Source organism: Elephas maximus, chromosome 3 (genome assembly GCF_024166365.1).
Source record: "Elephas maximus indicus isolate mEleMax1 chromosome 3, mEleMax1 primary haplotype, whole genome shotgun sequence".
NCBI classification, from domain to species: domain Eukaryota; kingdom Metazoa; phylum Chordata; class Mammalia; order Proboscidea; family Elephantidae; genus Elephas; species Elephas maximus.
The window spans coordinates 37,283,503-37,310,157 of record NC_064821.1 but is presented as its reverse complement, the minus strand read 5'-3'; the positions used below and the strand labels follow the sequence as shown (position 1 = coordinate 37,310,157).

The following is a 26,655-nucleotide window of genomic DNA, read 5'->3' as shown; positions in this document are numbered from 1 at the left end:
TAGTACAGTTCTACTGATACTCAAGGGGTCACTGTGAGTCACGGCTGACTCAACAGCAGTAGCTTTGGTTTTGGTCATCTGTTGGCCCAGAGGAGGTGGCCCCTACTGCAACTAGATCTCAGCTGGAGCTATTTTGCTGGATATGGCCGTGTTGCAGCTCCTTCCGGTCCAGGCACTGGTGGGCGGTCTCACGCCACCGTGCGGAGGTGTAGAGAAGACTTTGCTCAATCATGCTTAGTCCACGCGAGTGGTGTGGGAGAGTGGGCTGCCTAACTGGAGGCCCACAGCAACCCTGCCCATTCCTCCCCCCGATGCCTCCCACACTCACTTGGAGTCAGCCTGGGGGCTAGGGGACAGCCCTGCCTCTGTGATGGAGGCTGAGTCGCTCGACTTTTTCTTCTGAACCGTTGGCTTCTTAGAGGTGGGTTCCCCATCCATGGTTTCTGCTAAGGACTGTGAGGGAATGACTGAGTCAGCAAAGGAAGAATGAGACCCTGCTGTGCACGCAAACCCTTGGCTCCCAAATGGCCCTCCCAGCCCTCCCAAATGACTGCGGGCTGGAAGGGGCTGTGAAGAAGACCCCAGAGAGCATACTATGCTGGACACTGTACCTGGGTCTTGACCGGAGATGGGAGGAGGCCAGAGACGTCACTTGTGGATAAGGAGATCCGTCTCTCCCTGTAAAACCACAGAAACGGGCTAACGTTTGTAAAAGTGAGTCCTACAGTGGAGGTTCTCACCTGGAATGACTCTGCTCCCAGGGGACACCGGGAATGTCTGGGGAAATTTTTGAGCATCACGTTTAGGGGGTGTTGTTGGCATTGAGTGGAAAGAGGGCATGGATGTTGCTCAACACCCTTTGGTGCACAGGACAGCCACTAGAATCAAATATCAACAGTGCTGCTGAAGCAGAGAATTCCCGAATCAATTATCTGGAAAAAACTTGAGTTCCATCCCTACCTCACACACTGTACAACAGAAAAATTTCATGACGGGTTAGATGGTATAAACTGGGGTGGTCTTCTAGCTTCTGTGATTTCCCTCCTCTCTTCTCCTCACTCAGTGTGTGAATTTAAATGTGTACAGTGTCACAGGACTTCAGTAGGTCAGAAGGTCATGGAACACAGTCTCTTGTGGGTCAGTGGGATCCTGAACCCAGGGGTTCTTACTGAGGGCAATTCTGACTCCTGGGGACACTTGGCAATGTCTGGAGACATTTGTGGTTGTCATGACTAATGGTGGGTGCTATGGGCATCGAGTGGGTAGAGGCCAGGGATGCTGCTCCACAATCGACAGTACACAGGACGGTCCTTAGCATGGGGAATGGTCTGGAACCAAACGTCAGCATTGCTGAGGTAGGGAAACCCTGTCTGCCTGGAGGCCTATATAGTTCCTCCAGTTAAGTCTTTTCTTTGCCCAAGCAGGCACTCTGGTACAAGGGGCTGGAAACATGGAGTCAATATTTTGCTTATTATGTGTCAGGCAGAGTGAGCTGAGAGCTGTGCCCGTTCTCAGTGCAGTTAGCCCCCATTCACTGGTTAGTGGAGGCCCTCGGGGTGCAAACAGTGGACATGCTCTGCTGCTAACTGAAAGGTTGGAGTTTTGAGTCCACTCATAGGTGCCTTGAAACAAAGGACCGGCAACCTATTTCTGAAAAATCAGCCATTGAAAACCCTCTAGAACACAGTTCTACTGACACACCTGGGGTCACCGTGTGTTGGCAGCTGGTTCACTGGTGAGGAAACTGAGGCCCAGGCAGAGGGTGGCAGGTTTGGGGACCTGGGACCTTGCCCTGAGAGGCTGCTTCCCGCTGGGCTGGGGGTTTCTCTTTTTTTTGGGCAGGGGATGCTGGAGATTTCTTGTGTGAACACAGCCCACTGTTTCCATGGGGGCTCAGGGTCCTGGGTTGGGGCCTCATTTTCTCTGAGCCTCTTACCTGGCCCCTCCTGCCCTCTGCTCCCTTGGGGCATCCATACTTCTGGTGGTGTTTCTGAGTGTGGAGCTACTTGAGGGTTTTTGGGCCAGGTCTGGCTGCAGCCCTGGCTGCCCCTTACCCCGACTGAGGATCCCCGGGACTTGGACACAGACAGGTGCCAGGCTTACTCTGTGGGTGTGAGGGTATCCTGGCGGCGTTCGCTGAGGTCTAGCGACTGGCTGAGCATGGTGCAGGGCCTGGTGGTCAGGGCCATGAAATTCTTGCCACGCCACAGCTCCACAGCACTGGCCAGCCGCTCTGAGTCAGTATCGCGGTACCGGTGGATCTGAGCTGAGCTGCCAGGGCTGTCAGGCTGGTTCCAGGGGCTGGTGCCTGGCCTGCTCCGGTCCTTGGGAGTCTCTGGGGCACTGGCTCTGCTGTCCAGGGCCAGGCTGGTGGGCCGCTCCATGCGGTTGGGCCTCAGGCTCCCCTCCTCGGTGTCCCCAGGGGTCTCGCCGGCTGCCATAGCCTGTGATGCTTCCAGGGGCTGCTTTGCAGGGGACACGTGTTCGGCCTCCAGTTCTGTGGTCAAGGGGGTGCCCTCCTCCTTGCTGTCCTTCTGGTCTTCTGGAAGGTTCTCCCCCTGCTCTGGACCTGCCCTTCTGGAAACTTCTCGGAGAGCACCCTCTTCCTTATAGGACTGGGTATGCTTGTTCTGGAATTTCACATGCTCCAGGCCCCTCTGCCGTCTCGACTCGCGCTTCTCGCGGCTGCTGGGAACTTTCTCGTGACTTTCGGCTGGCAGTTTCTGGGAGGGGGTGGGCTTCTCTGGGATTGGGGTCTCTGTCTCTGGGTGGGAGATCACTGCAGGGGACCCATCACTTGGCTGTGGCTCAGGCTCCAACGAGGCCATGGGCTCGGGGCCCTCGGACGGTGTCTGCCCAAGCCCCTGCTCCCCACTGGCCTCTTCAGTGGCTTCTCTTGCGGCAAGCTGTGCCTCCCTTTCCTTCTCTTCCGCCTTCTGCTTCTCCAAGACCATCTGGCTGAAGCTGCAGGGGAGAGGGAAAGGGAAGACCCCAACTCAGACACAGGCGCCTACCCTCCAAGACTTGCCTGGGCGCTGGTCAGCTAGGTTGGAGGGGAACTGGAGGTGACCTCAACGTGGCAGTACCCCTTGCTGCTGCTCTGGGTCTGGCTTGGCTCATCGTCCGGGGGATGGATCCTTATTAGTGCTGCTCTGGGGTGGGGTCCTATGGGTAGACCCCTGGGATTCCTTTAGGGGCTGTCTGGGGTTATATCCTTAGTGAACTCTCTGGAAGAGTCTTTGTGTGTGTTGTCAGCGTCAGACCAGTGCCCTGATTTGCAGTGGAGATTTGGGTCTGCATGTTGGCAGGGTCCACGGGGTCAGCGGTCAGATGGTGGCCAGGAGGGGAGCAGGGTTGCAGGGGAGGGCTGGTCTTGGAGCCATGATTGCCTGTACCGCAGCAGGAGCCCCAGTGTCAATCTGGTGAATGTCCGGGGCTCCATGAGTGTGAGTATGTGTGGGGAATCTGGGCAGCCCTTCCCTCAACCTTGACTGGCCCAGGATGGGTTGCTGCAGGGGGTCCCTGGTCAACCTGAGGCTTCCTCAGCAGGTGTCTGGTTCCTGTTACCTGACGTCCCCTGGTCCTGCCAGCCTCCAGAATGGCCTCCTAGTATTTTAAGCAGCTCTTTGGACCCAGCTTCCAGAAAATTCTGGAATGTTCCAGAATGTTCTGCATACCTCTTGCGTTGCAGGTGGCCCCGGCAGAGGCTCTGCAGGCGGATGATGCTCTGTCTCCGGCGCCGGTACGCCATTCGCTGCCGGTAGCCCCTCCATGCAGCCTGAAGGAACACGGCTGCTTGAGTTCTCTCCAACGCCCGCCGGACTCGGTAGGAACGCCAGCAGGCCTGTGGGGGGAGGAGGCCTAGTCAGGGCTGGGTGTGGGTGACCCCAGACATCCCCCCACGTACCCCCAGGGCCCTACGGTACTTGGATGGTGACGGCCGCCCGCTTCATTTGTAGGAAGTGCCGGTGTTCCAGAACCATCCGGAACCAGCTCTGCAGCAGCAGGATCTTACGCACGACTTCACAGTGCAGCGTCTCCTGCAGGGCCTGCCGCTCCAGCTCCTTCAGGAACACCTGGCCGGAGGGGGGCAGAGACAGTCAGCTGTACAGCCTACCACCCCAAATTCCTTCACAAAGCTCACCCTGGGAAGGAGACCCAGGCAGTCGGCATGCTGACTGACCAAGAGAGCCCTGTTTGTTTTAATTTATAAAGATGAAATTCATGTAAGGTAAAATTAACCATTATAAAGAGCACCATTCAGTGGCATTTAGTCCATTCACAATGTGGTGCAACCATCGCCTCTATCTAGTTCCAGAACAGTCTCATCACCCCAAATGGAAACCCTGTACCCCTGCAGTCACTCCCCTCCCACGAGTCCTGTTGTTAGCTGCTGTTGAGTTGGCACCAAGCCTTAAGCAACCACTAATCTGCTTTCTGTTTCTATACATTTGTCTGTTCTAGGCACTTCACGTAAGTGGGATCATACGATGTGTGACCTCTTGTGATTGGTTTCTTTCACACAGTATATAATGTTTTTGAGTGTTTACCCCTGTCATAACATGTATCAGCACTTCATTCTTTTTTTGGCTGAATACTATTCCACTGTATGGATGGGCCACCTTGTGTTTATCCATCATCCATTGATGGACATTTGGGTTGTGTCCACCTTTTGGCTATGGTGACTATGTCTGCTATAACCTTTGTGTACAATTTTTTGTTTGGACACCTGTTTTTCATTCTTTTGGGTAGATACATAAAAGCGGAATTGCTGGGTTATATGGTAATTCTATGCTTAACTTCCTTTATGAACTGTAATAGATTTTTAAAATTCAGGTGAAGCCCTAATGGGACTAGGAAGTAAGGCCTGGCAGTTGACTTCTGAAAATCAGCCAGTGAAAACCCTATGGGTCTGGAACTGATTCATGGGGATGGCGCAAGACTGGGTGGCATTTTGTGCCATTGTGCTTGGGGTCACCACAAGTCAGACCTGACTCAGCAGCAACTAACAGAAACAACAAACACCCTATGAAATTGGTATGATGGTCCCTATCCTACGAGTAAGGAGTCAGGAAACAGGGCACTCCAGCAAGCTGTCAGAGTCCTGCTGGAGATTCTGGCCAGGGCTGCCAGAGGTCCGAACCCCTGCTCTGTAGTCCCACAGCTCTGCCTTCTATAAGGGAATAAAGTACAGGGCCCCAGGAAACCCACTTCCTACATGTACAAAGCCCCTTATTTTTAAGTGTGGATTAGTGGCTTGGGGCCAGTAGGAGACCTCCGTGCGGCTGAAAGGACTCCATGAGGTGTGGGTCCTGACCTTGGTTTTCCCGATCTGATAGTTCTTCTTGTCCACAGCCATCTTCTCTAGCAGCGTGGAGATGACCTCCCTGCAGGGTAGGGCGTTCTTGGGCAATAGCACCTGGAACTGCTCCGTGAAGTCCTGGGGGGTTTGGACAAGAGGTGAGAGCATTTTCTGCAACTACAAGGAGGCTAGCTCTAGCCTTGTTTCCAATGCCGTGGTTTCTTTGAATATGAACGTTCTTTTAGCAAATCTAACAGTTTGGGCTTTCTGAAATAACCAATATCTTAAGGTAGCTGTAGGCTCAGAGTTCTGGAACTTTCTTTGCACTGGCAAGTATCCACTGGGATCTGTTCAGAGCCACCACTGTTCTGGGGTGTCTAGGAGATGGGCTGCCCTTGGGAGCTCACAATCTATGGTTTGTTCAAGGGTTCAACCACAACTGGGAGTATGAGCCCTTTTTTTTTTAAACTAAAAAACAAAACAAAACAAAAACCTAATTGAGATCATATCATACACACTGTCCCCTGCCTTTCTTTCTTTCTTGACCAATTCAACATTTTTCAGGTGTATAATTTAGCAAGTCAATTACATTAATCATGTTGTACAACTATCACCGCTGCCATACTCCCCATCATCATAAACTCAAACTCACTGCTTCCTAAACAATGGCTCCTTCTTCCCCCTCCCTCCTGCCCCTGGTAACCAGGAATAACTTTCATCTCTACACATCTGCCATTCTAGATATTTCATAAAAGGGGACTCAAACAATATTTGTCCTTTTGTGTCTGACTTATTTCACTCTGCATGATGTTTTCAAGGTTCACCCATGTTCTGGCATGAATCAGGACTTTACATATCTTTATGGTGGAGTAATACCCCATCGTATGGATGGACCATGTTGTGTTGCTCCATTTATCTCTTGATGCACATTTGGGTTTCTGTCTCTTGGTTACTGTGAACAGTAATGACATGAAGTGGTGGACGAGTGTCATTTTGAGTCCCTGTTTTCAAGTCTTTTGGGTACAGACCCAGGAGTGGAATTGCTGGGTCATATGGTAATTCCATGTTTAACTTTTTAAGGAACTGCCAAATAGGATGTGCCTTTTAAGTGAACAGTCATTTCAAATACTTCAAAACTAAAACGCAAAAAAGCTCATTGCTACAGAGGTGATTCCAACTCACAGCGACCATGTAGGACAGAGCAGAACTTCCCTATGGGGTTTCCAAGGAGCAGCTGGTGGATTTGAACTGCCAACCTTGTGTTTAGCAGCCGGAGTCTTAACTACTGTGCCACCAGAGCTCCCTTAAGAGCCAAGCCTTGGTAAAAACACTCCAGTGTTTCCCCCTTTCTATAGTTTTCCCTTTCATATCTGCCCAGGGTCAAAAGGACGGTGTTTCCATTTTGTGGACGAGAATAGGAAGATTCAGTGAGGTCCCCAAGCCAGCATGGATTATGGTGCTGTCACCTCCGGTCCTGGCTCTGCCCTTGCCAGTTTGTGGTGAAATGCATTTTAATCATGGGGTGCATTTAGTGAGGTGTGGGGGCATTTGCAGTTGTCAAGACTCGGTGGGGTGGGTGTGCTGCTGGCATCAAGTGAGTGGAGGCCAGAGATGCTGCTCAACACCCTACAGGGCACAGGATGGCCTCTCTATGGATTGAATTGTGTCCTCCAAAGAGAAATGCTGAAGTCCTAATCCTGGTACCCATGAATGTGACCTTGTTTGGAAACAGAGTCTTCGCGGATGTGACCAGTTAGGCTAACATGAGGTCATATTGGAGAAGGGTGGGTCCTAATCCTATATGAGTAGTGTCCTCATACAAGAGAAGAAGAGACACAGACAGAGGAAGGATGCCATGTGACGCTTCAGCTGCAAGCCAAGGAGTCACCAGGAGCTGGAAGAGAGGCCTGAAACAGATTCTCTCTCAGAGCCTCAGAAGGAATCCACACAGCTGACACCGTGATTTGGACTTCCAGCCTCCAGAATTGTGAAAGAATAAATTTGTTTTTAAAGCCACTCACTTTGTGGTAATTTGTCACAGCAGCCCTAGGAGACCAGAGCAGTGTGCATGCGTGTGCGTATGTGTGTGCGAGCATGCATCTGCATGTGGGTGTACCTGTGTGCAAGTGTGCACGTGCCAATGTGTGCCTATGTGCGTGTGCCTACGTGTGTGCATGAGCCCGCATGTGTGCCTGTGTACATGTGCATGTGTGCCTACGTATGTATGTGAGTACAAATGTGGGCATATCCACGTGGTTCCTGCATGTGTGCCTATGTGCATGTATGCGTGCACCTGCATGTGAGTATAAATGTGTGCACATCTGCACGTGTGCCTGCATATGTGTACCTGAGTGTGCATGCACCTGTGTGTGCGCGCACGTTTGTGCACGGTACCTGAAATGTGTACTTGGCGCTGTAGCCCGACCTCCGGATGCGCACAGTCTCCAGCATGCCCGTATAGCGCAGCTGCTGCAGCACCAGCTCCTCATCAAAGCACAGTTCCTTCTGAAATGGCATGGGGAGTGGTCAGGGAGCATGGCGTCGGCTGCACACGTGAGCCATCGATGGCGCTGACACGGGGCACTAGTTTCTATGTAGCCACCGCCACGTAGGATCCCAGTATGATTGGACACATGCAGTGCTGGGGTCAGGGAGGGCCTCCTGCGTCCACCTTTCCTTCAGTCCACACGTTCTCTCTGCACCCGTCGTCCCCCCTTGGTCCTTCACACCAGGTAACATCCTGCCAACCCTCTGCCTGCTCGGCCTCTAAGCCCCAACCAGCTGTAGCGCCCCGTGTGGAGCTCCTGGAATCCCGGCCCCACTCGGCTCTGCACAGCCTTTTCCTCAAGCCGGCTGCAGCCCTGACCCCCACACTCAGGATATAAAGACTGTCCCTGTCCTCCCTGGGGGCCACCAGAGGTGGGAACACCCCAGGAGCCTGGCCAATGCCAGGCCTCAGTTTCCTCATGATGCTCACCTTCTCAGCATTAGAGCGGATGCAGCGGATGAAGAAGGGCTCTGCCTTGCCCAGTGCCTCCAAGAGCTTGCTAAGGGATGTCTAGGGAAAGACGGAGAAGGTTCTGTGCTGAGCTGGGCCGAAATATCCCCGAGAGCATTTCGCTCACTGAAGGGGACATGGGTCATCCTGTGCCATCGACGGGAGGAGACACGTGTCACAATGCAGGTCCCAGGTGGCACTCCCACAGCTAAGAGCCGTCACCTCCCACATGGCTCTCGCCTGGACCTCAGGTGGAGGGGGAGGGTGTGGGCCAAACTCCTTCTGGCGAATTAAAATAAGTCTTGGCTCCTGAAGTCATCTTTAAACCAAATGACAGCTTAACTTAATTAGTAAAGTATGTCTGCCTTGTGCATTGTGCTCTTTTAAAGAATTATCTATGTGAGGTCAAACTGACAACAGCAACTTGAAGGATGAGTAGAGAAGCTTAGGAGGCAGTGAGGTTATGTTAATGGTGGCAGAATGACTGAGAAAAGGACAGTGAGAATGGCTGCACAACCTGAAGAATATAATCAATGTCGTCGAACTGTACGTGTGGAAATCGGACTGGCGTATGTTTTACTGTGTATGCTTTCACCAAAAAAAAAAAAAAAAAAGTCTTGGACCCCGAAGGGACCACACTCTCTTCCCCAAAGGGCTGCAGGAGGTCCCCCAAAAGATGCGGACCCCGAGGTCTGATAACACGTCAGAGTGGGGACAGAACTCAGGTAGAGGAGGGCAGGAAGGACCAAAAAAGCAAATGGTGAGGCTGATAGCTGCTGTCCGTCTAAAAATTTGTCCCCATGCTTCCTGGCAGCCAGGGGAAAAGGGAGATGTGACTGCATGACTCAGTTCAACAGTTATGTTAACCAACGTGCTGGCCCATCAGGCTTGTGACCCAGAGCGATTCTGCCCCAGAGGGCACTGGGCGATGTCTGCAGATGTTTATGGTTGTCACAAGCAGGATGTGTGTGCGCTACTGGCATCTAATAGGTAGAGACCTGGGATACTGCTCATTACTCCACAGTGCTAAGGAGGGCCCCCACCACAGAGAATGACCCAGAGCCAAGCAACAGCAATGCTGAGGTGGGGAAATGTTTTGTTAATTACTTGGGAAAAAAAGTGAGTTTGATCCCTACCTCATGCCATACACCAGAATAAATTCCCATTGCGTTAAGACAGGATAAACCGGGGGGGGGGGGGGGGGTCCTCCAGCTTCTGTGATTTCCCTCCTTTCTCCCTCCCATTCAGTTTGTGTATTTAAATGTATGCAGCATCCTAGGACTTCAGTAGGTCAGGTGATCAGGGAACACAGAGTCTACTGGGTCAGTGAAATCTGCTAACCAACATGCTGACCACAAAGCTCGTAACCCAGTAGTTCTTACCTGGGGGCAATTCTGCCCCCCAGGAAATACTGATGTCTTGGGACCTTTTTGGTTGTCATAACTGGGAGAATGGGTGTTACTGGCATTTAGTGGGTAGGGACCAGGGATGCTGCTCAACATCCTACAGTGCATAGGACGACCCTGACGACAGAGAATGTTCTAGAACCAAAGGTTAGCAGCGCTGCCATGGAGCACTTGGGATAACAGATAAGCCGCCTGTGTTGAAGTTCGTCTTTGCCAAGGCACATGGATGCCAGGCTGACCTGAGTGCCACCCTGTCTTCGTTTCCCCCCGCCCTGCCTTAGTTTCCCCTGTCACTGCCCACCTGAAACTGTGCGCTGATGCTGGGTGGCTTCTTCTTCTTGTGCAGATGCAGCAGCGATTTGGTGGTGCGGTCATGCAGGGTCATGCTGATAATGAGCTTCAGGGACTTGGAGTCCAATAGGTTCTAGGACAGATGCATGGGATCCGGAGTCCGGCCTGCCCTCCAAGCCCCAACAGGCAGTGGGGGGCACAGCCCTGAGTCAGTGCCCTGCCGCGGACACTTAAGATTTACGGTATCAGCTGCTGAGGTTGGATGGAGGGGCCTGTTGGGGTGACCTTCAGCTGTGGTACCTGGGGGCTGGCTACAGCCTCTTATATGGCCCAGAGGATGCCCCGTCTCCTCTTTACTGGGGTTATGACAGAAAACTCATGGATACTGGGGACTGTATTTCAGCTGCACGCTCGTCACCATTTATCTCAGGTGAGCCAGGGAGGACCAGTCCCTTTTGTGCTGCCCACAGGCCAACCCAGCCGAACAGAGGAGTCAGCACTACCGCACCTGCTGACCGGACTGTCCTGTGCTTCTAGAAACTTCCTGAAGTTTCTAGAAGGTTAAGAAGCTAGATAGAGCGGCTGGTTGCAGGGCTGTGGCCCCTTTGCCTCCTCCTGGCAGGACTGCCCTGGTTGAGGGGTCTCCTCTCCCAGAGATGCCTGGGAGGGGCTGTGCCCTCTTTCACTGCCCCCTTGGGGGTGACCTGTAGCCAATTACTGATCAATAAGGTCATATAACAGCCAGGCCCCCTGCCACTAGGTAAGGCAAGCTCTGAGGTGCTGTTCACGCTCCCGGACTCCCCATGGGACCAGGCTGAGCCGGGCTCCAGCTGAGCTCACGCTCTTGCTTAGCTTTCCCCCAACCCCCTTTTGCTCCCCACAGCCCCCCCTCAGATCTGAGAGTTCCCCCCACCCATCACTTGCGCAAATATCCCTGCCTCAGGCTCTGCTTCCAAAAACCCAAAGCTTCAAATCATTTCAACACAAGAAATTAAAAAAAAAAAAAAAAAAATTTTGGAGGAGTGGCACTTGTGAAGAGGAAAGCACCCAAGAAGCTTAGGAAGTTAAAAGTGCTTTCCCCCTATCTTCGGTAAAATGACTCCAGTCAGGTGTTCTCCAGAACAAGCAAGAGCAAGACATCATCTTTCAGCGTGCCGCGCGCGTTTACCTTGGGAATGATCTGCTTTTGTTTGATACCTTTACTTTTCCTGTCAAAATATTAAAAATTGTTTTGTGAACATGAGGAACATGGCGTCGGTATTTGGGTTAGTTGAGCAAGCCACGCCCTGCGAGTTAGACCAAGCGAGAGCAGAGAGTGGAAGAAAGAGGACAAGTGCAACAAGGCCGCTGCCTGACCCTTGGGGACCCCGGGTGGCTGCCTGTGGGCATGGGGAAGGCGGCCTCTCAGAGGCTGATCTGTGGACACCGGCTTCACCCAGCAGGCAGTAGTCAGACTCTGCTTGTGGCTGTCCCTGAACGGACTTGTGTGTAGTCCGGGGGGGGGGGTCACTCAGATATCTGGGGAGGAAGGGCCCACTGGTCATCAGCAGGGTGGAATGTCCATCCTCACATACAAAAAAAAGCAAACCTGTAGCTGAGTCAATTCCAACTCACGGCCACCCTATGTGTATCAGAGGAGAACTGCTCCATGAGGTTTTCTTGGCTGTGATCTTTACAGAGGGAGTCCCTGAGTAGTGCAAACGGTTACACGCTTGGCTACTAGCTGAAAGGTTGGCAGCTTTAGCCCACCCAGCAGCACTACAGAAAAGGCCTGGCGACCTGCTTCTGAAAATCCTGTGAAGCACTGCACACACAGGGTAGTCATGAGTTGGAATCGACTCAACAGCAGCTGATAACAACCTTTATAGCAGATTGCCAGGCCTTTCTTCGCTGTGCCACTGGATGGGTTTGAACTCCCGACCTTTAGGTTAGCACTTGAGCGAAAACCATTTGTGCCACCCAGGGACCATTCATCTATACAGGGCTGGATAAAGAGGAACTGACAGATCCCCAAAATTTGACCATCGGATGGGCCAAATGTAGCATCAAGAGACCATGAGCTCAGAAACAAACAGTGGTGATGGTTGTACAACATGGTGAATGTAAGTAATGCTACTGAATTGTACATGTAAAGAAAAGACTGAAATGGCAAATGTTTTGTCACACAGGTAGTCCCCAGCTTATGATGTATTCGAGTTATGACGAACTGCACTTACGACCATCTTTTCTTGTTTGTACATCTTATTGCTAGTAACATATGCTACATACAATGCTGCAGTCATAAAAGGACCATACAAATGACTCTAATTTTCTGACTAGAAATGCCATCCCCATTCCCAGGGGTAACCCAGATGATCCAGAACCTTCCACAAGTGGAGTTATTATAGCAACTGACAAAATGCCAGGGTCATCCATTTTTTTCTGGATGCGTTTTTTTACGTATGTACTAAAATATATCTGTAAGTTTATATGCAATGTTTCCAACTCCCAAAGACAAAAGATTGGATTTATGAAGATACTAATAAAAGGCAGTAATAATGGAAACTGAAAAACAAAAGAGGTATTTGACTTATGTCAGAACTGACTCGTGATGAAATCATTGGAATGGAATCCCATAAGTTGGGGACTACCTGTATACAATTTTATCACAACAAAAAAAATGCAAGAGAGCAGCCTGTACATCCACTAGGTATTCTGTTTCCATTTGCTATATGTTGGCGAAAGCCCAGCTGGCCCATAGAGCTCTTTTTATGAGGCAATGGTAGTTCAGGGGTAGAATTCTCGTCTTCCACGCAGGAGACCCGGGTTCGATTTCTGACCAAGGCACCTCATGTGCAGAGACCACCTGTCTGGCTGTGGAAGCTTGTGTGTTGCTATGATGCCGAACAGGTTTCAGTGGAGCTTCCAAACTGAGATGGACTAGGAAGAAAGGCCTGGAGCTCTCCTTCTGAAAATCAGCCATTGAAAACTCTATGGATTATAACGGTCTGATCCACAGCTGATCATGGGGATGGCGCAGGACTGGGCAGGGTTTTGTTCTGTTATGCATGCGCCCACCATGAGTCGGGCAGCTAGCACAACAATAAGTTCTTTTTGGACTCATGCTGGTGAAAAGGAAACACAAAAGCTGATCCTGTGGCTGAGCGAGGGCAGAGGGGATGGTCCCCTTTCCCTCTTGCTGCCTCCCCAACATTCCCAAGACATGTCACTGAATCTTGCAGACAAAACAAAAATACAAAAGAGAGCAGCTTGGCTCGTTTTTAAAACTGGCTAAGGAAATGGTAGCCTGCAGATATGCGAAATGCGCTACATGTGCGGCCTGTGAGATTCGAGTGGTATTAGGTTTCATTGTAATCCTTGTGAGGTCAAACACATAACAGGTGCTGTCAAATCGACCCCATGTGAATCAGGGTAGAACTGAGCTCCACTGGGTTTTCAGTGGTTGATTTTTTCAGAAGTAGATTGCCAAGGAGGTACCAGAGGCACCTCTGGATGGACCTGAACATCCAATCTTTCGGTTAGCGGCTGAGTGTGTTTACTGTTCGTGCTAGCTACCCAGAGAGTCTGGGGTTGAATAAAGCATAACAAAACGCATTTCAAAGCTGTGTCCCTGGCTGTGACCAGCTTTGCTCCTGGCTGGCCTGAGCCCAGAGCGGCCTCTGAAGGTCAGATACAATTACCGCACGAGTGCAACGGCTGAGTTGCTTCCTGCCCTGCACTGCGTTCGTGCCACTAAGGCATGAGAGCTATCACTCCCATTTTGTAGATGGAGGAGTCATGCTATGAGCCCTCCAGTTACTTCCAGAAGGTCACACCACTGGGTGAGTTAGTGGTAGGGAGCCAGAAACAAACCCGGGTTGTGTGACTTCTGGACCCTTCCAATCATATCCCGCTGTAGTCCGCAAAATTGGAGCCATGGCTCAGGTGGAGCCACAGAAATCCTCCCTACCCCAGATGGGCTTCTTTAAATGCTAACAACAGTAAAAGGGGGTGGGATGATTAATATGTGTCCGCTTGGCCAGGACATGGTTCCCAATGGTTTGGCCAAATGCTACTCTACTTGCTGTTCCGTAATGCAATGTAATCATCTTCCATGATGTCATGTAATATAATCAGTCTATCAGTTGAAATGGGAGTTTCCCTAGGGTATGTTTTGCCTTCAGACTACAAATAATTATTTTGGCAGAACTTGCTGTCTTTTCACCCTGCACTCTTCTTGTTGCCTAACCCCTGGATCTTGGGACCCACACAAGCAGGACTCTCCACCCTGCTGCCTGACCTAAGGATTTGGGACTTGCCAGTCCCACAATAGTGTGAGCCAACCCCCTAAAGTAAATCTCTCTCTCTCTCTAAATACATCCCACCGGTTCTGTTTCTTTAGAGAACCCTGACTCAGAGAGAGGGAGAAGCAAGCTTTGCTCTATGTGCTGAGAGGACATGTTCGAGGCGGAGTGGGCAGATAATTAGATGCACTTTCTGGCCAAGCTGCCCAGGGGGGTACTGAGGTTGCAGCGCAGACACTGAGGCTTGTTATGAGGGCAGTTTAGCCACGGCTGGCTTGCAGACGCGAAAGAGCTCAGCGTAGTTTTTAGAAGCCGGTGAGGAATGCTGGGGAACCTGGCCACAGAGGGCAGGCAGGCAGGCTGGAGGCCCAGGGGCGGCGGGGGCAGTTGTTGCACTTTGGAGGAGGGGCCGCGTGGCCGCAGGAGGGACTCACGGGATGAAGGCCCAGGGTTTCTGGAGCCGGCTGAGGGACTGGAGAAGCCGCCGGGGGTCCTCGCCCTGCCAGGGCAGCCCCTTGATGGTCCTGATGATTTGATCATGCAAATCTCTGGGGAACCGGGGTGGGGGGGAAGGAGGGGTGCAGTGACAGAGAGAAGATGGAGTTAGAGCAGCAGGCCCGCCACCTCAGGGTCCCGGTACTGTTGGAACTGTTCCCCAGTCGCCGGAGCCGGAACATGCAAGTGTGGTCAGCGCATAAAACCCTGTCAGGGATCTGCTCGCCGCTGCCCTTCTTCCTGTGCCTGGAAGAGGCTTTGGCCAGGGGCCGCCTACCTCTGGGGGGCATTGAGCAGAGCGGATTTTGTAGCGTGGCACTTCAGACCATTGAAAAAGCAGCAAGGGGCCATGGAAGAAGTAAGACCGAAGGGTCTCCGTGGGAAGAAGTAAACTGCCTGCCCGTTACCATTCTGGGACCAAATGTCAACCTCCTGTTAGCTTCCTGAAAAGTCTTGGGAGGGATGACTTTGGGTATACAAGCCAGAGTTTCATATGGCGATTCTCAATAAGGGCCATTCTGCCCCCAAGAGACACTGGCCATGTCTAGGGACATTTGTGGTTGTCACACCCGGGGGGGGGCCACTCGCATCGAGTGGGTAGAGACCAAGGATGCTGCTCAACATCCTACAGTACACAGGGCGGCCCTCCTCCCAGAGAACAATTTGGAACCAAACATCAGCAGTGCCGGGGGCAAAAAAACCCAGTTTAAGGGGATCTTCACCATGAAGAATCCAATCTTATTAGCTTCATTTTGTTCAAATGCTGTTGATTCAAGCCTGAGCTGACTTTCTAGGCCTACGGCTCTGGCACCAAGGGCTTAGAGATAAAAATCGAGTGCTTTTAAAATGAATTATTAATGATGAACACAGAAACGAATGTCTTGATGGAACTTTCTGGAATGATTCTAGGACCAAACGGGACATTCAGTCTTGTTTGTTTTACATGCATGTTTAAGCTCAAGGCAGTGGGTGGAAGGACCCAAACAGCACCCCCTCATTCGTGTTGCATGCACCAGACCGTGTGAACCAGACCATGTGCCCAGACCAGAGGTCGCACTTACCTCCGCGCCCTCATTCTCCAGGGAGGCACAGAGCAAAGATAACAGAGCATCACGTTTTGTACCTGCGCTCAGACGCCTCCTCTGTGCCCGGAGCTTCTCCGTGCAACTGCCACATCCCATACCCCCTGCCCCGGCCAATCTGGCGAGTGTGTCCTCCTGCATGTCCTGGTGCCCCCTAATCTGTTCTCTCTTTGCCCTGATGCTGCACAGTGCGCTGGGGCAGACGGCTCCTCTCATGTGCCTCCCTGGTCTTGGGTTCGAAGGCCCTTGCTTCCACTTACTTCTTGCTTTCATAGAAAGCAATGATGTCCTCAAAAGCGTTAATATCGAACTCCTCAGAGCCGTCAAATGAGAAATCTAGCATTGAGCAGCTGAAAGGGAGAAGCTGTATAAACCGAATGCACTCCCTGGTAGGATCCGCAGCTGGGAGCTAGGCCCTGGGGAGACCAATGGGTCAGAGGCCCCTTTGGGAAAAAAATAAACCTCATAACACAAGCAATAGAGGGACACATTCACCTTTTGACCCATTTCGAGTGAAAAAGTCGATTTAGAAATGCACATTGCTAAATGCAAGAAAATTATAGGTTGTGCTTTCAGATGAATGAGTCATAGTCACTCACCAGGTCTAGCTCTACCTTCATGGCCACAGTTTATCTCTTAAAGAAGTATTATTACAAAGGACTCAAAAAAATTGAAAAATGACTTACGCTCAAAAATTTCGAGACTCACTGTCTATGGGATTTGTGGATCTTTAGGAAGAAAGCAGGGACGTGGCTGCCCCAGGGCCTTTGCACATAATGTCCCTGTGGCTGACAGGGAGGTTACCCGCCTTGCCTGGCTCAGCTGGTCCCTTCTCAACTCAGCCCGCCTAGCTCTGCAGGGATGCAAGGCAGTGTCCCTCCCCCGGCTTTGTCATTTGCTGGTCATTTTTATCCCCCGGTGCCAGTATGTCCTGGGGTATATGGGGACCCTTGGTCATTGCTAAAATGAGTTGCTGTCTAGTCAACTTTGACTCCTGGTGACCCCATGTATGTCAGGGTAGAACTGTGCTCTATAGGGTTTTCAATGGCTGATTTTCCCGAGGTGCCTCTGGGTAGACTTGAGCCTCCAACTTTTCGGTCAGCAGCTGAATGTGTTCACCACTGGCACCACTCAGGGACTTGTGGTCACTGCTAGGTGACTACAACATACCCGGTGCCATCGCACGTGCAGCAGCGAGGCACCTGTGGTCGACAGCTAGAGAAGTCACTTAGCAGATCTATGCTCGGGGCACGCCTTCCCTGGGCTAAAAAAAAAAAAATAAGCTAAAGGGACCCAAAAAATCCAGCTGTCGTTGAGTTGACTTTGACTCATGGTGACTCCATGAGTGATAGCAGAACTGCTTCATAGGGACTTCTCGGCTGTAATCTTAATGGAAGCAGATCAGTAGTCCTTTCTCCCACGGCACTGCTGGGTGGATCTGAACTGCCAACCTTCAGATTAGTGGTTGAGTGCAAGCCCTCTGCGCCACCCAGGGACCTCTGACTGAGGGAAGAGGACTCTCTGCCCCTTGGCCCACCCACTGGCAGCCCTCTTTGGCTACAGGAAGGATCCCCTGTTAACAGGGCCCCCATCTGCCCTGCTGTGCTGTGCGGAGAAGGATACCACCCAAACGCCACAGGTCACTCACTCAGGGTGGTGGCTACACCTCGGCGTGGAAGGTGGGGTTTTCTGGGGATGTTTTAAACAGCACTGCTATCTAGACGCTTTGGTTTGGAAACGGGTTATTGTTGCTGTAGTTAGTTGCTGTTGAGTTGATTCCAACTCATAGGAGCCCATGACTGCAGAATAGAACTGCTTCATAGGGTGTTCAAGGCCGTGACCTTTCAGAAGATCGCCAGGCCTGTCTTCCAAGATGGCTCTGGGTACATCTGAACCATCAACTTTTCGGCTAGTGATTGAGCGCCTAACCATTTGAGCCACTCAATGACTTTCTAGAGGCTTTGATTTGGATGTTCCGAGGTCTTGCTCACCGGTACAGTTTTTCCGATGGGGTGCTGGCTGCTCTCTGTGGCTCTCCAGGGTGATTTTGGATGCCAGAACTGTCCATACCTGCTGGGGACAGAGAGTGCATGGTAGGGTGGGCTGCCTGGAGCCTGGGAACCTCGTCTTTCCCATGGAGCCTGTGAGCCTTAATCAGCTGCCATTGAGTCGACACTGACTCATGGTGATCCCAGGTGTGTTGAGTAGAACTGTTTCATAGAGTTTGTAATGACTGATATTTCAAAGGTAGATTGCCAGGCCTTTCTTCTGAGGAGCCTCTGGGGGGATTACAACCCAAATCTGTCAGTCACCAGTGTACCACCCAGGGACTCGAGCTGCCGGCCCTATGCTAGCCAGTCTCAAAAAAAACACTGTGTGATCTTAAAACCAAACAATAGTTTAGCTTAACTAGTAAACAATATCTGCCTTGAGCATTGTACACTTTCAAGATCTGTCTATATGGGATCAAACTAACAACAGCAACTAAAAAGATTAGACAGGAACCTTACGGGGCAGTGAGTTTATGTTAACAGGAGAGGAACGACCCAGAAAAGGAAGGTGAGAGTAGCTATATGATCAATGTCACTTAACTGTACAAAGAGAAACCTGAATTGGTGTATGTTTTTGCTATGTACATTTTCAACAAAAGTAACAAAATAAATACAATAAAAAAAACAAAAACAACGTATGACTCAAGTTTGGGCAGAGCAGAGAATTTTGAAGTGGCTGATGCCCCCCGAAAGAGTACCATGTATTCCCCATTTTTTATAAAGGTTTTATCTTTGAGTTCCTTTTAATCAATAATCTCCATGAAATATAGCCCTGAGGGGCACCATGCGACCCTGGGTGAGAGTCACTCAGCCCTTCTAGAAGGTTCCTTATTGGAAAAATGGGGACATGCATTCCCACCTTCTGGGAATGGGCAAGGTTAAAACATACACCTCAAGTGAAGGACATGACCCCAACAGGCCCCAAATACACTCTAGCTCACAATTAGAGGGTTTTGGCTAGTAATCCAGTCTTGATTGTGCTTTCAGGAAAACCAAACCAAACCAAATCAACGCAATCATCAGCAGGTGGAAACAACCCAAATGTCCACCCACACAATGGATTACTCAGCCATGAGAAGGAGTGAAGCAATAACACCCTACAACGTGTATGAACCTTGAAAACATGATGCTCACTGAAAGAAGCCAGACATAAAGGGCCATGTATTATCTGATTCCATTATATGAAATGTCTAGAACAGGCAAATCCAGAAACAGGAAGTAGACCAATGGGTGCTAGGGATGGGGAGGGGAGGAGGGGGAGTGAACCTGGGTTCCATTCCCGGCCAACGCACCTCACATGCAACCACCACTCGTCTGTCAGTGGAGGATTGTGTGTTACTATGATGCTGAGCAGGTTTCAGGTGAGTGTCCAGATTAAAACGGACTAGGAAGAAAGGCCTGGATCGACTTCTGAAAATCAGCCCATGAAAATTCTGTGGATCACAACGGTCTGACCCAAAGCCAATCGGCCATAGCGTGGGACTGGGCAGCGTTTCGTTCTCTTGTGCGTGGGGTCACCATGAGTCAGGGGCGACCTGATGGCAGCCAACAACTCTCGACAAGAGCTGGACGGTGGCCCCTTCCTTCTGCTTACCTGCAGCCTTCTCGGCCCTCTCGGCTCGCAGCCGCCCGGCCTCCCGCAGCACGGCCATGGCACGCACGGCGGCCCGCAGCACGGCCCAGCGGAACACGGCCACCGGGTCCATGCCGATAAGCTCGCGTACGTAGGAGCTATCACTACCTCGCAGGAGAGCCACGATGTCGGGCCGCATGTAGTCCATGTTCTTCTCCCGGAAGTCCTGTTGGGGAAGGGAGAGGAATGAGGTGGGTACAGGGAGGGGTGGGGGTGCAGGTGGGATCTCAATCACACAGAGCAGTTCCCACTAGGGGCCCTCCGACCATGAAGATGAGGGTCTAGGGTAGGGTTAGAGGCCCTGAAGCCCACCCAGCATCTAGCATAGGGCAAAACAAAAACAAACCAGTTGCTGTCAACTTGACTCTGATTTGTGGTAACCCCATGTATGTCAGAGTAGAACTGCACTCTGTAGGGTTTTTCAATAATTGGTTTTTTCAATAATTGGTAGACTGCCAGGCCTTTCTTCCAAGGCACCTCTGGGTGGGTTTGAATCTCCAACCTTTTGGTTATCAGCTAAGTGGGTTCAACGTTTACACCACCCAGGGACTATCAGTAGGTATAAGAAAACAAAAAATAAAAAACCTGTTTTCAGGGAGTTGATTCTGACTCATGGTGACCCCATACTGAAAAAACCCACTGCCGTCAAGTCGATTCCGACTCATAGCGACCCTACAGGACAGAGTAGAACTGCCCCATAGAGTTTCCAAGGAGCACCTGGTGGATTCGAACTGCCGACCTTTTGGTTAGCAGCCACAGCACTTAACCACTACACCACCAGGCCTTTCTTCCAAGGTACCTCTGGGTGGACTTGAACTACCAACCTTTCAGTTAGCTGCCAAGCATGAGAACCATTTGTGCACCCAGAAACTCCTGGGTAAACGTGCCTGGCCTGAGTAAGCCCAGACACAAGAGGTTTCTGCCCTGGGCTTGGCTGCCTCTGTGGGGGCCCCACAATGGACACGCACCTTGATCTGGTACTTGACCCTCCCTGCGAAGTGCTGGATGATGAAGGCAGGCTCCATGACAGGCGTGCCCAGGAAGTACTTGTTGTCCTCGTGTTGCTGCTTGAACTTGGCCAGCAAGGTCTGGCTCGTGGCGTGCGGGAAGCTGGGGAGAGAATGTAGGCCCTTTAGTGGCAGGAAAGCCACCAGTCATGTGCTCTGGACTCCATGCCATGTGCAGACAGGCAGGTGCCAGAACATTCTGTGCAGGCAGGCGTCCCTGGGAACTCTTCTGGCACAGGGTGCCGCTGGCAGAGCTGTGGATGATGGCCATGGAAACGAAACAGTGAGTGAGCACCATCGCCACACGCTGAGTACGCCGGAAGCCTGCTACCTGCTGCCAGCAGCTGCGTTCACAGCCTGGCAGAAAGACACTGAGGGTTAGGATGCTGAGAAACAGGAAACCCCATTCATCGCCAGTGGGAATGTTAAATGGTGCAGCTGCTGAGAACAATATGGTGGTTCCTCAAGAAGCTGAACACACACAGCTACCGTGTGACCCAGCAATCCCAATCCTAGGTATATCCCCAAAAGAAGTGAAAGCAAGGACTGAAACAGACACTTAGGCACCAATGGTCGCCACAATACTCTCAACAGCCAAAAGGTGGGACAACCAAAACGTCCATCAGCAGATGAATGGATAAACACGATGAGGGCCATCCACACAGTGGAATATTACTCAGTCACACGAAGGAGTAAAGCTCTGGCATGCTATAACATGGATGAACCCTGAAAACGTGATGCTCAGTGAGAGAAGCCAGACACAGAAGTCCACACATCGTATGATCCCATTTATGTGAGATGTCCAGAAGGGGCACATGCATAGAGAGAAAAAGTGGCCTGGCAGCTGCCAGGGGCTGGTGGGAGGGGGGCGGGGAGTGACTGATGGCAGGTACAGGGTCCTCTTTTGGGGTGATGAAAAACAGTTGGAAATGGACAGTGGTGATGGTTGCACCATGGTGAAGGGATGCGGTTCGGGCCGCAGGGCTATGGGCGAGCTGAGCAGACACCTGGTCCATGAGGCCCCTCGTTGTTTTCTGGGGGCCGCTGACCAGGCCTGCAGTGTCTACAAACACTAGCCTGGGCAAGGCCTGGACCTGGCCGACTGCGGAGCAACTTCTGGTCCCAGGTCCATCTGTACCTGGATGCCATGTCCTGGAGGGGGCTGTCCAGCTCCTGGAGAAGGGAGAGCCTGGGCTGAAGCAAAGCTCTGTTCTGTCTGGGGAGGGATGGCAGGGCAGGATAAGGGGCTCCTTGTACCTGGCTGCTCCTGCCTCCCAGGAAGGAAATGTCATAGTAGCCTCGGCGCACCCGCCTCTGCCAAGCTCACCACAGATGCAGGGGGTGCCTGAGCCTCTGGACCCTGATGTGGCTCAGCGGGCTGTGAGGGGGGTGAGGAGGTGGAGACTCTGCAGCTACAAAGGTCATCGTTTCCAGGGCTGCGACACGGGTGGTGTGAGAGCAAGAAGCTTGCCTGGCGCGCACTATCAAAGGGGGTGCCACAAAACTCCGGAATCAAAACAAAAAAAGCCAAAAAAATCGTAATACCAGTTGCCGACGAGTAGATCCCAGCTCCTGGTGGCGACCCCATGTGTGTAGAACTGTGTTCCGTCAGGTTTTCAACGGGTGATTTTCCAGAAGCAGATCACCAGGCCTTTCTTCTGAGGCACCTCTGGGTGGCCTTGAACCTCCAACCTTTGAGTTAGCAGCTGAGTGCGTTCACCGTGTGGACCACCCAGGGGTTCCTTTTATCACAATGGCTAACATTTATTGTATACGTGTTCTATGTGATTGGGGTTCTACAAGCCTTAGCTTAAATTCAATCTCACGACAGCCCTATAACCCCCCAAAAAACCCAGTGCTTTCGAGTCGATTCCGACTCATAGCGACCCTATAGGACAGAGTAGAACAGCCCCATAGAGTTTCCAAGGAGCACCTGGCGGATTCAAACTGCCGACCCTTTGGTTAGCAGCTGTAGCACTGTAAGTAGGTATTACTATTACTTTATAGATGAGCAAAGTGAAATGTAGAGCTGGTAAGCCGAGTCTTCAATATCTCTCTTGTCCTAGGATTTGCCCAGCTATATAGACACAATGAACAAAAATAAGCTAGGTTCTAAATAAAACCAGGCCCGATCCTAGGTGGATGGTTTGTCCATACACACCTGCCCCATCCCAGTCCAGGGGGCCTCCTATAAAGTGCGATTTCATTCTTCCTAACATGCCCTGTCCCTTCTTGTCCATCAGAATGTTCCTCATCTATGTCCCAGCCACAAATGGAGGTGCTGTCTTCTGCCCTGGATGGGGACATGGTTGGAGGTGGGAGCTGTGTCTAATTCACTTGACACTCCCCCCAAGCTCATGGGGACCTTATCAGTGTGACCCCAATGTCAGGCTTGCAGCTGGTGCCCATGAGCGAGGCACTTCATAAACGCCCCTGTTGCCCTCACCCCCGGCAGCCAGGTGAGACTCATGATTCCACACAGCAAACGAGGGAACCGAGGCTTGGCAGTGAGTTCTGAGCCAGAGAATGCGTTATGGATTGAATTGTGTCCCCCAGAATATGTGCTGTAAATCTTAACCCCTACACCTGTGGCTGTGATCCCATTGGGGAATAGGGTTTTCTCTGTTATGTTAATGATGCCACATCAGTGTAGGGTGGGTCCTAAGCCAACCTTTTTTTATTATGATTTATTTTCTTTGTTGTTGGTGAGAATACACACAGCAGAACGTACACCAAGTCAACCATTTTTACATGTACAATTCAGTGACATCAATTACATTCAAGTTGTGCAACCCTTCTCACCTTCCTTTTCTGAACTGTTCCTCCACCACTAGCATAAACTCACTGCCCCCCGCCACCCCAGCTTCCTATCTGACCTTTTGGTTGCTGTTGTCAGTCTGATCACATACAGACAGTTCTTAAAACAACATAATGCTCAAGGCAGACATTCTTTACCAGCTAAGCTAAACTATGGTTTTAAGAAGCTGTCGGGATATTTTTGGCTTAAGGTTTAAAGATGATCTCAGGGCAACCGTTTTGAGGGTTCATCGCACCTCCACGGCTCCAATAAGTCACATTTGGGAACAGAGCTTTGTTATGTTCATGAGGCCCTATCAGTGTAGGGGTGGGCCCTAAACCAACCACTTTTGAGATATAATATGAGTGGATCAGGCACAGAAAGAAGTAGAAATTCGGGAAAGGGATTCCATGTGGAGATCAACAAGGAGTGCTGAGAAGAACACAGAGAAGCTGAGACAAGAAACTTGCTCCACAGTGGACAGAGAGAGCCTTCCCCTAGAGCCAGTGCCTTGAATTCAGACTTCTAAGCCTCCTGAACTGTGATAAAATAAGTTTCCCTTCATTAAAGCCATCCACTTGTGGTATTTTTGTTACAGTAGCTCTAGGAGACAAAGACAGGCACTCACCTGCTCTCCTCATCCAGCAGGTAGAAGAGGCCGGTGGGCTTCCTGCTGATGAGGTGTATACAGCCCACATTGTCTGTGTAGTCGATGTTGTGCCAGGCGATGCCTTCACTCTGGTACTCCTCCTGCAGGGCAACAATAATTACCGACAGGAAAGAGGAGCAACTCTCTGACGCCTATCGGAGCAGGGTGCTGAAAACCACAGTCTAGCCTACCGGTTACTGTTGAGTCGACCCCCACTGATGGTGACCCCATGTGTGTTAGGGAAGAACTGTGCTCCATAGGGTATCAGTGGCTCGTTTTTCAGAAGTAGATCGCCAGGCCTTTCTTCTGAAGTGCCTCTGGGTGGACTTGAACCTCTAACCTTTCAGTTAGCAGTTGAGTGCGTTCACTGGTTGCACCACCCAGGGACGAGGGGTCAGCAAATTTTCTTTGTAAAGGGTCGGAGAGTTGGTATTTTTGGCTTTACAGACCACATGGTCTCTGTTGCCGTGACTCAACTCTGCAGTTGTAGTTTGAAAGCAGCTGCAGACAACACATTGTGTGAGGGCACTCCAAAATCTGGGGTGCTCGGCATGACTAAAACGGCTTACACAAGGTCTGACCTGGACTCCATTCTGTCACAGGCTCCGCCTCTGTTTCTGAGAAGGTGTAACGTTGGTGGGCAAACAAAGGAGAGGTAGCTTGCCCTCAGGAGAATGTGGTTGACAGCTGGGCAACTAATATGCAGAAAAGTGCTCACACAACGAACTTGGAGTATATTCTTAATGATTTACTGAAAACAGCCAATCAGAAGAACTTACTTTAGCTAGCCAATCAGAGTAGTTTTTACTGTTAGTTCCTGATATTTTAATATTTAAGCCCTGCGTGATCTCTTGTGGAGCACAGGTGTTGACAGCCTCTTGACCCTGTTCCTCAATTCATGAGTTGTTTTCTCCCTTAATAAAACTCTTTGCTTTAACTTCAAACAGAGTGTGAGTTTTTCTGCTTGTTGACAATGTCGATTAATGGGCATGGCTGCTGATAAAATTTTATTGACAAAACCAGGAGCTGGGGCTAGATTTGGTTTTTGAGTCATAGTTTGCTGACCCCTGATTCAGAGAGGTGCTGCCCAGTGGAAATATAATGCATGTCGCCTGTATGATTTTAAATTTTTTAATGTTGTCATTGTTAGCTGGCATGGAGTTGGCCCTCGGTTCATGGCAGCCCCAGGCATAAGAGAATGAAGCACAGCCAGGTCTGGCGCCATCCTCGTGATCAGTTGCAGATTGGACCACTGGGATCCATAGGGTTTTCAATGATGGATTTTCGACGTCAATCACCAGGCCTTTCTTCCTAGTCTGTCTTAGTTTGGAAGCTCTGTGGAAGCTTGTTTAGCATCATAGCAACACACAAAGCTCCACTGACGATGCGTGGTGGTTGTGATGAGGTGTACTGGGCAGGAATTAAACCCAGGTCTCCTGCATGGGAGGCAAGAATTCTACCACTGAACCAACACTGCCCCATAAATTTTCTAAGAGCCACATTAAGAAAATAAAAGGAAACAATTTTTAGCTTTTAATTAATTAAAAAATAATTTTAAGGTGAAATTAATTTTAACAATATATTTAATTTAACCCAATAGAGCCAAAGTATTACCATTTCAACATGCAATCAATATAAAAAAATTATCAATGAGATATTTCACATTCTTTTTTTTCCCCCACATCAAATCTTCGAACCACCACCCATCTTGTCCTACTGTGGTGGCTTGCGTGTTGCTGTGATGCTGGAATCTATGCCACTGGCATTTCAAACACCAGCAGGGTCACTCGGGGTGGACAGGTTTCAGCAGAGCTTCTAGACTAAGACAGACTAGAAAGAAAGGCCTGGAGATCCACTTCCAAAAATCCATCATTGAAAACACTATGAATACTGTTGGATACAGTGCTGAAAGGTGAGACCCCTAGGTTGGAAGGCACTCAAAATACACAGTGGCTGTAACAATGAACTCGAATATGCCAACGATCTGAGGACGGCACAGGACAGGCAATGGTTCACCCTTTGTATATGGTGTCGCCGTGAGTCAGAGCTGACTTGATGGCAGCTAACAACAAGAACGAGTTTACTAAATCTGTTGTATTTTTACGGTTTGTGCACATCTCAATTTGGATCAGTCACACCTCAAGTGCTCAGCAGCCAAGGGCTTAATTCTAAAATCAGCTAAATATTTACATAAAGCCATCAGGTTTTTCTGTCAGAATTGTCACTGTGAAGGATAAGAAATGAGCAGATGGCTGCATATTTAGCAGAGAAAAAACACGTGAAATAGATCATCAATACCATCAGCCACTGCAAATCCCTCAAATGCCCCTCTGGTCTGTCCCATTAAAACGACTTGCACATTTGACCAAAGTTGTTGTTTTTAGTTGTCACTGAGTTAATCCCAACTCATGGCGACCCCACGTGTGCAGAGTAGAGCTGCTCCATAGGGTTTTCAAGGCTGTGACCTTTCAGGAGCAGATCGCCAGGCCTGTCTGCTGACGTGCCTCTGGGTGGGTTTGAACCGCCAACCGAGCACTTAACCGTTTCCACCACTCTGGGACTCTTCAGCAAAGATAATGCCGAGGAGTGATCTGTGGCTGAAGACATACCCGTTGGTTGCCCCAACCTGGGCTGGGTGGGGTTTTCCCAAACTCCTTTTTG

General features: G+C 50.6%; 1 protein-coding gene across 8 annotated transcripts in view; it reads right to left on the bottom strand.

Annotated features, from left to right (window-relative positions):
* The window catches only part of MYO9B (myosin IXB), a 108,013-nt gene that overhangs the window by 14,950 nt on the left and 66,408 nt on the right, over positions 1 to 26,655 (bottom strand). For 6 of the 8 annotated variants that reach the window (XM_049877335.1, XM_049877334.1, XM_049877340.1 and 3 more), the window contains exons 11-25: positions 23,974 to 24,095; positions 20,510 to 20,651; positions 19,503 to 19,707; positions 17,849 to 17,930; positions 14,715 to 14,828; positions 11,166 to 11,205; positions 10,008 to 10,130; positions 8,280 to 8,360; positions 7,697 to 7,807; positions 5,318 to 5,440; positions 3,927 to 4,076; positions 3,678 to 3,844; positions 2,104 to 2,964; positions 612 to 678; positions 329 to 453 (exon numbers count right to left, since the gene is read on the bottom strand). In XM_049877335.1, coding sequence (XP_049733292.1) covers positions 329 to 453; positions 612 to 678; positions 2,104 to 2,964; positions 3,678 to 3,844; positions 3,927 to 4,076; positions 5,318 to 5,440; positions 7,697 to 7,807; positions 8,280 to 8,360; positions 10,008 to 10,130; positions 11,166 to 11,205; positions 14,715 to 14,828; positions 17,849 to 17,930; positions 19,503 to 19,707; positions 20,510 to 20,651; positions 23,974 to 24,095 — 2,513 coding nt within the window. Of the gene's footprint in view, positions 1 to 328; positions 454 to 611; positions 679 to 2,103; positions 2,965 to 3,677; positions 3,845 to 3,926; positions 4,077 to 5,317; positions 5,441 to 7,696; positions 7,808 to 8,279; positions 8,361 to 10,007; positions 10,131 to 11,165; positions 11,206 to 14,714; positions 14,829 to 16,117; positions 16,208 to 17,848; positions 17,931 to 19,502; positions 19,708 to 20,509; positions 20,652 to 23,973; positions 24,096 to 26,655 lie in introns of all 8 variants that reach the window. The other 2 variants (XM_049877338.1, XM_049877337.1) reach the window with 2 other exon arrangements.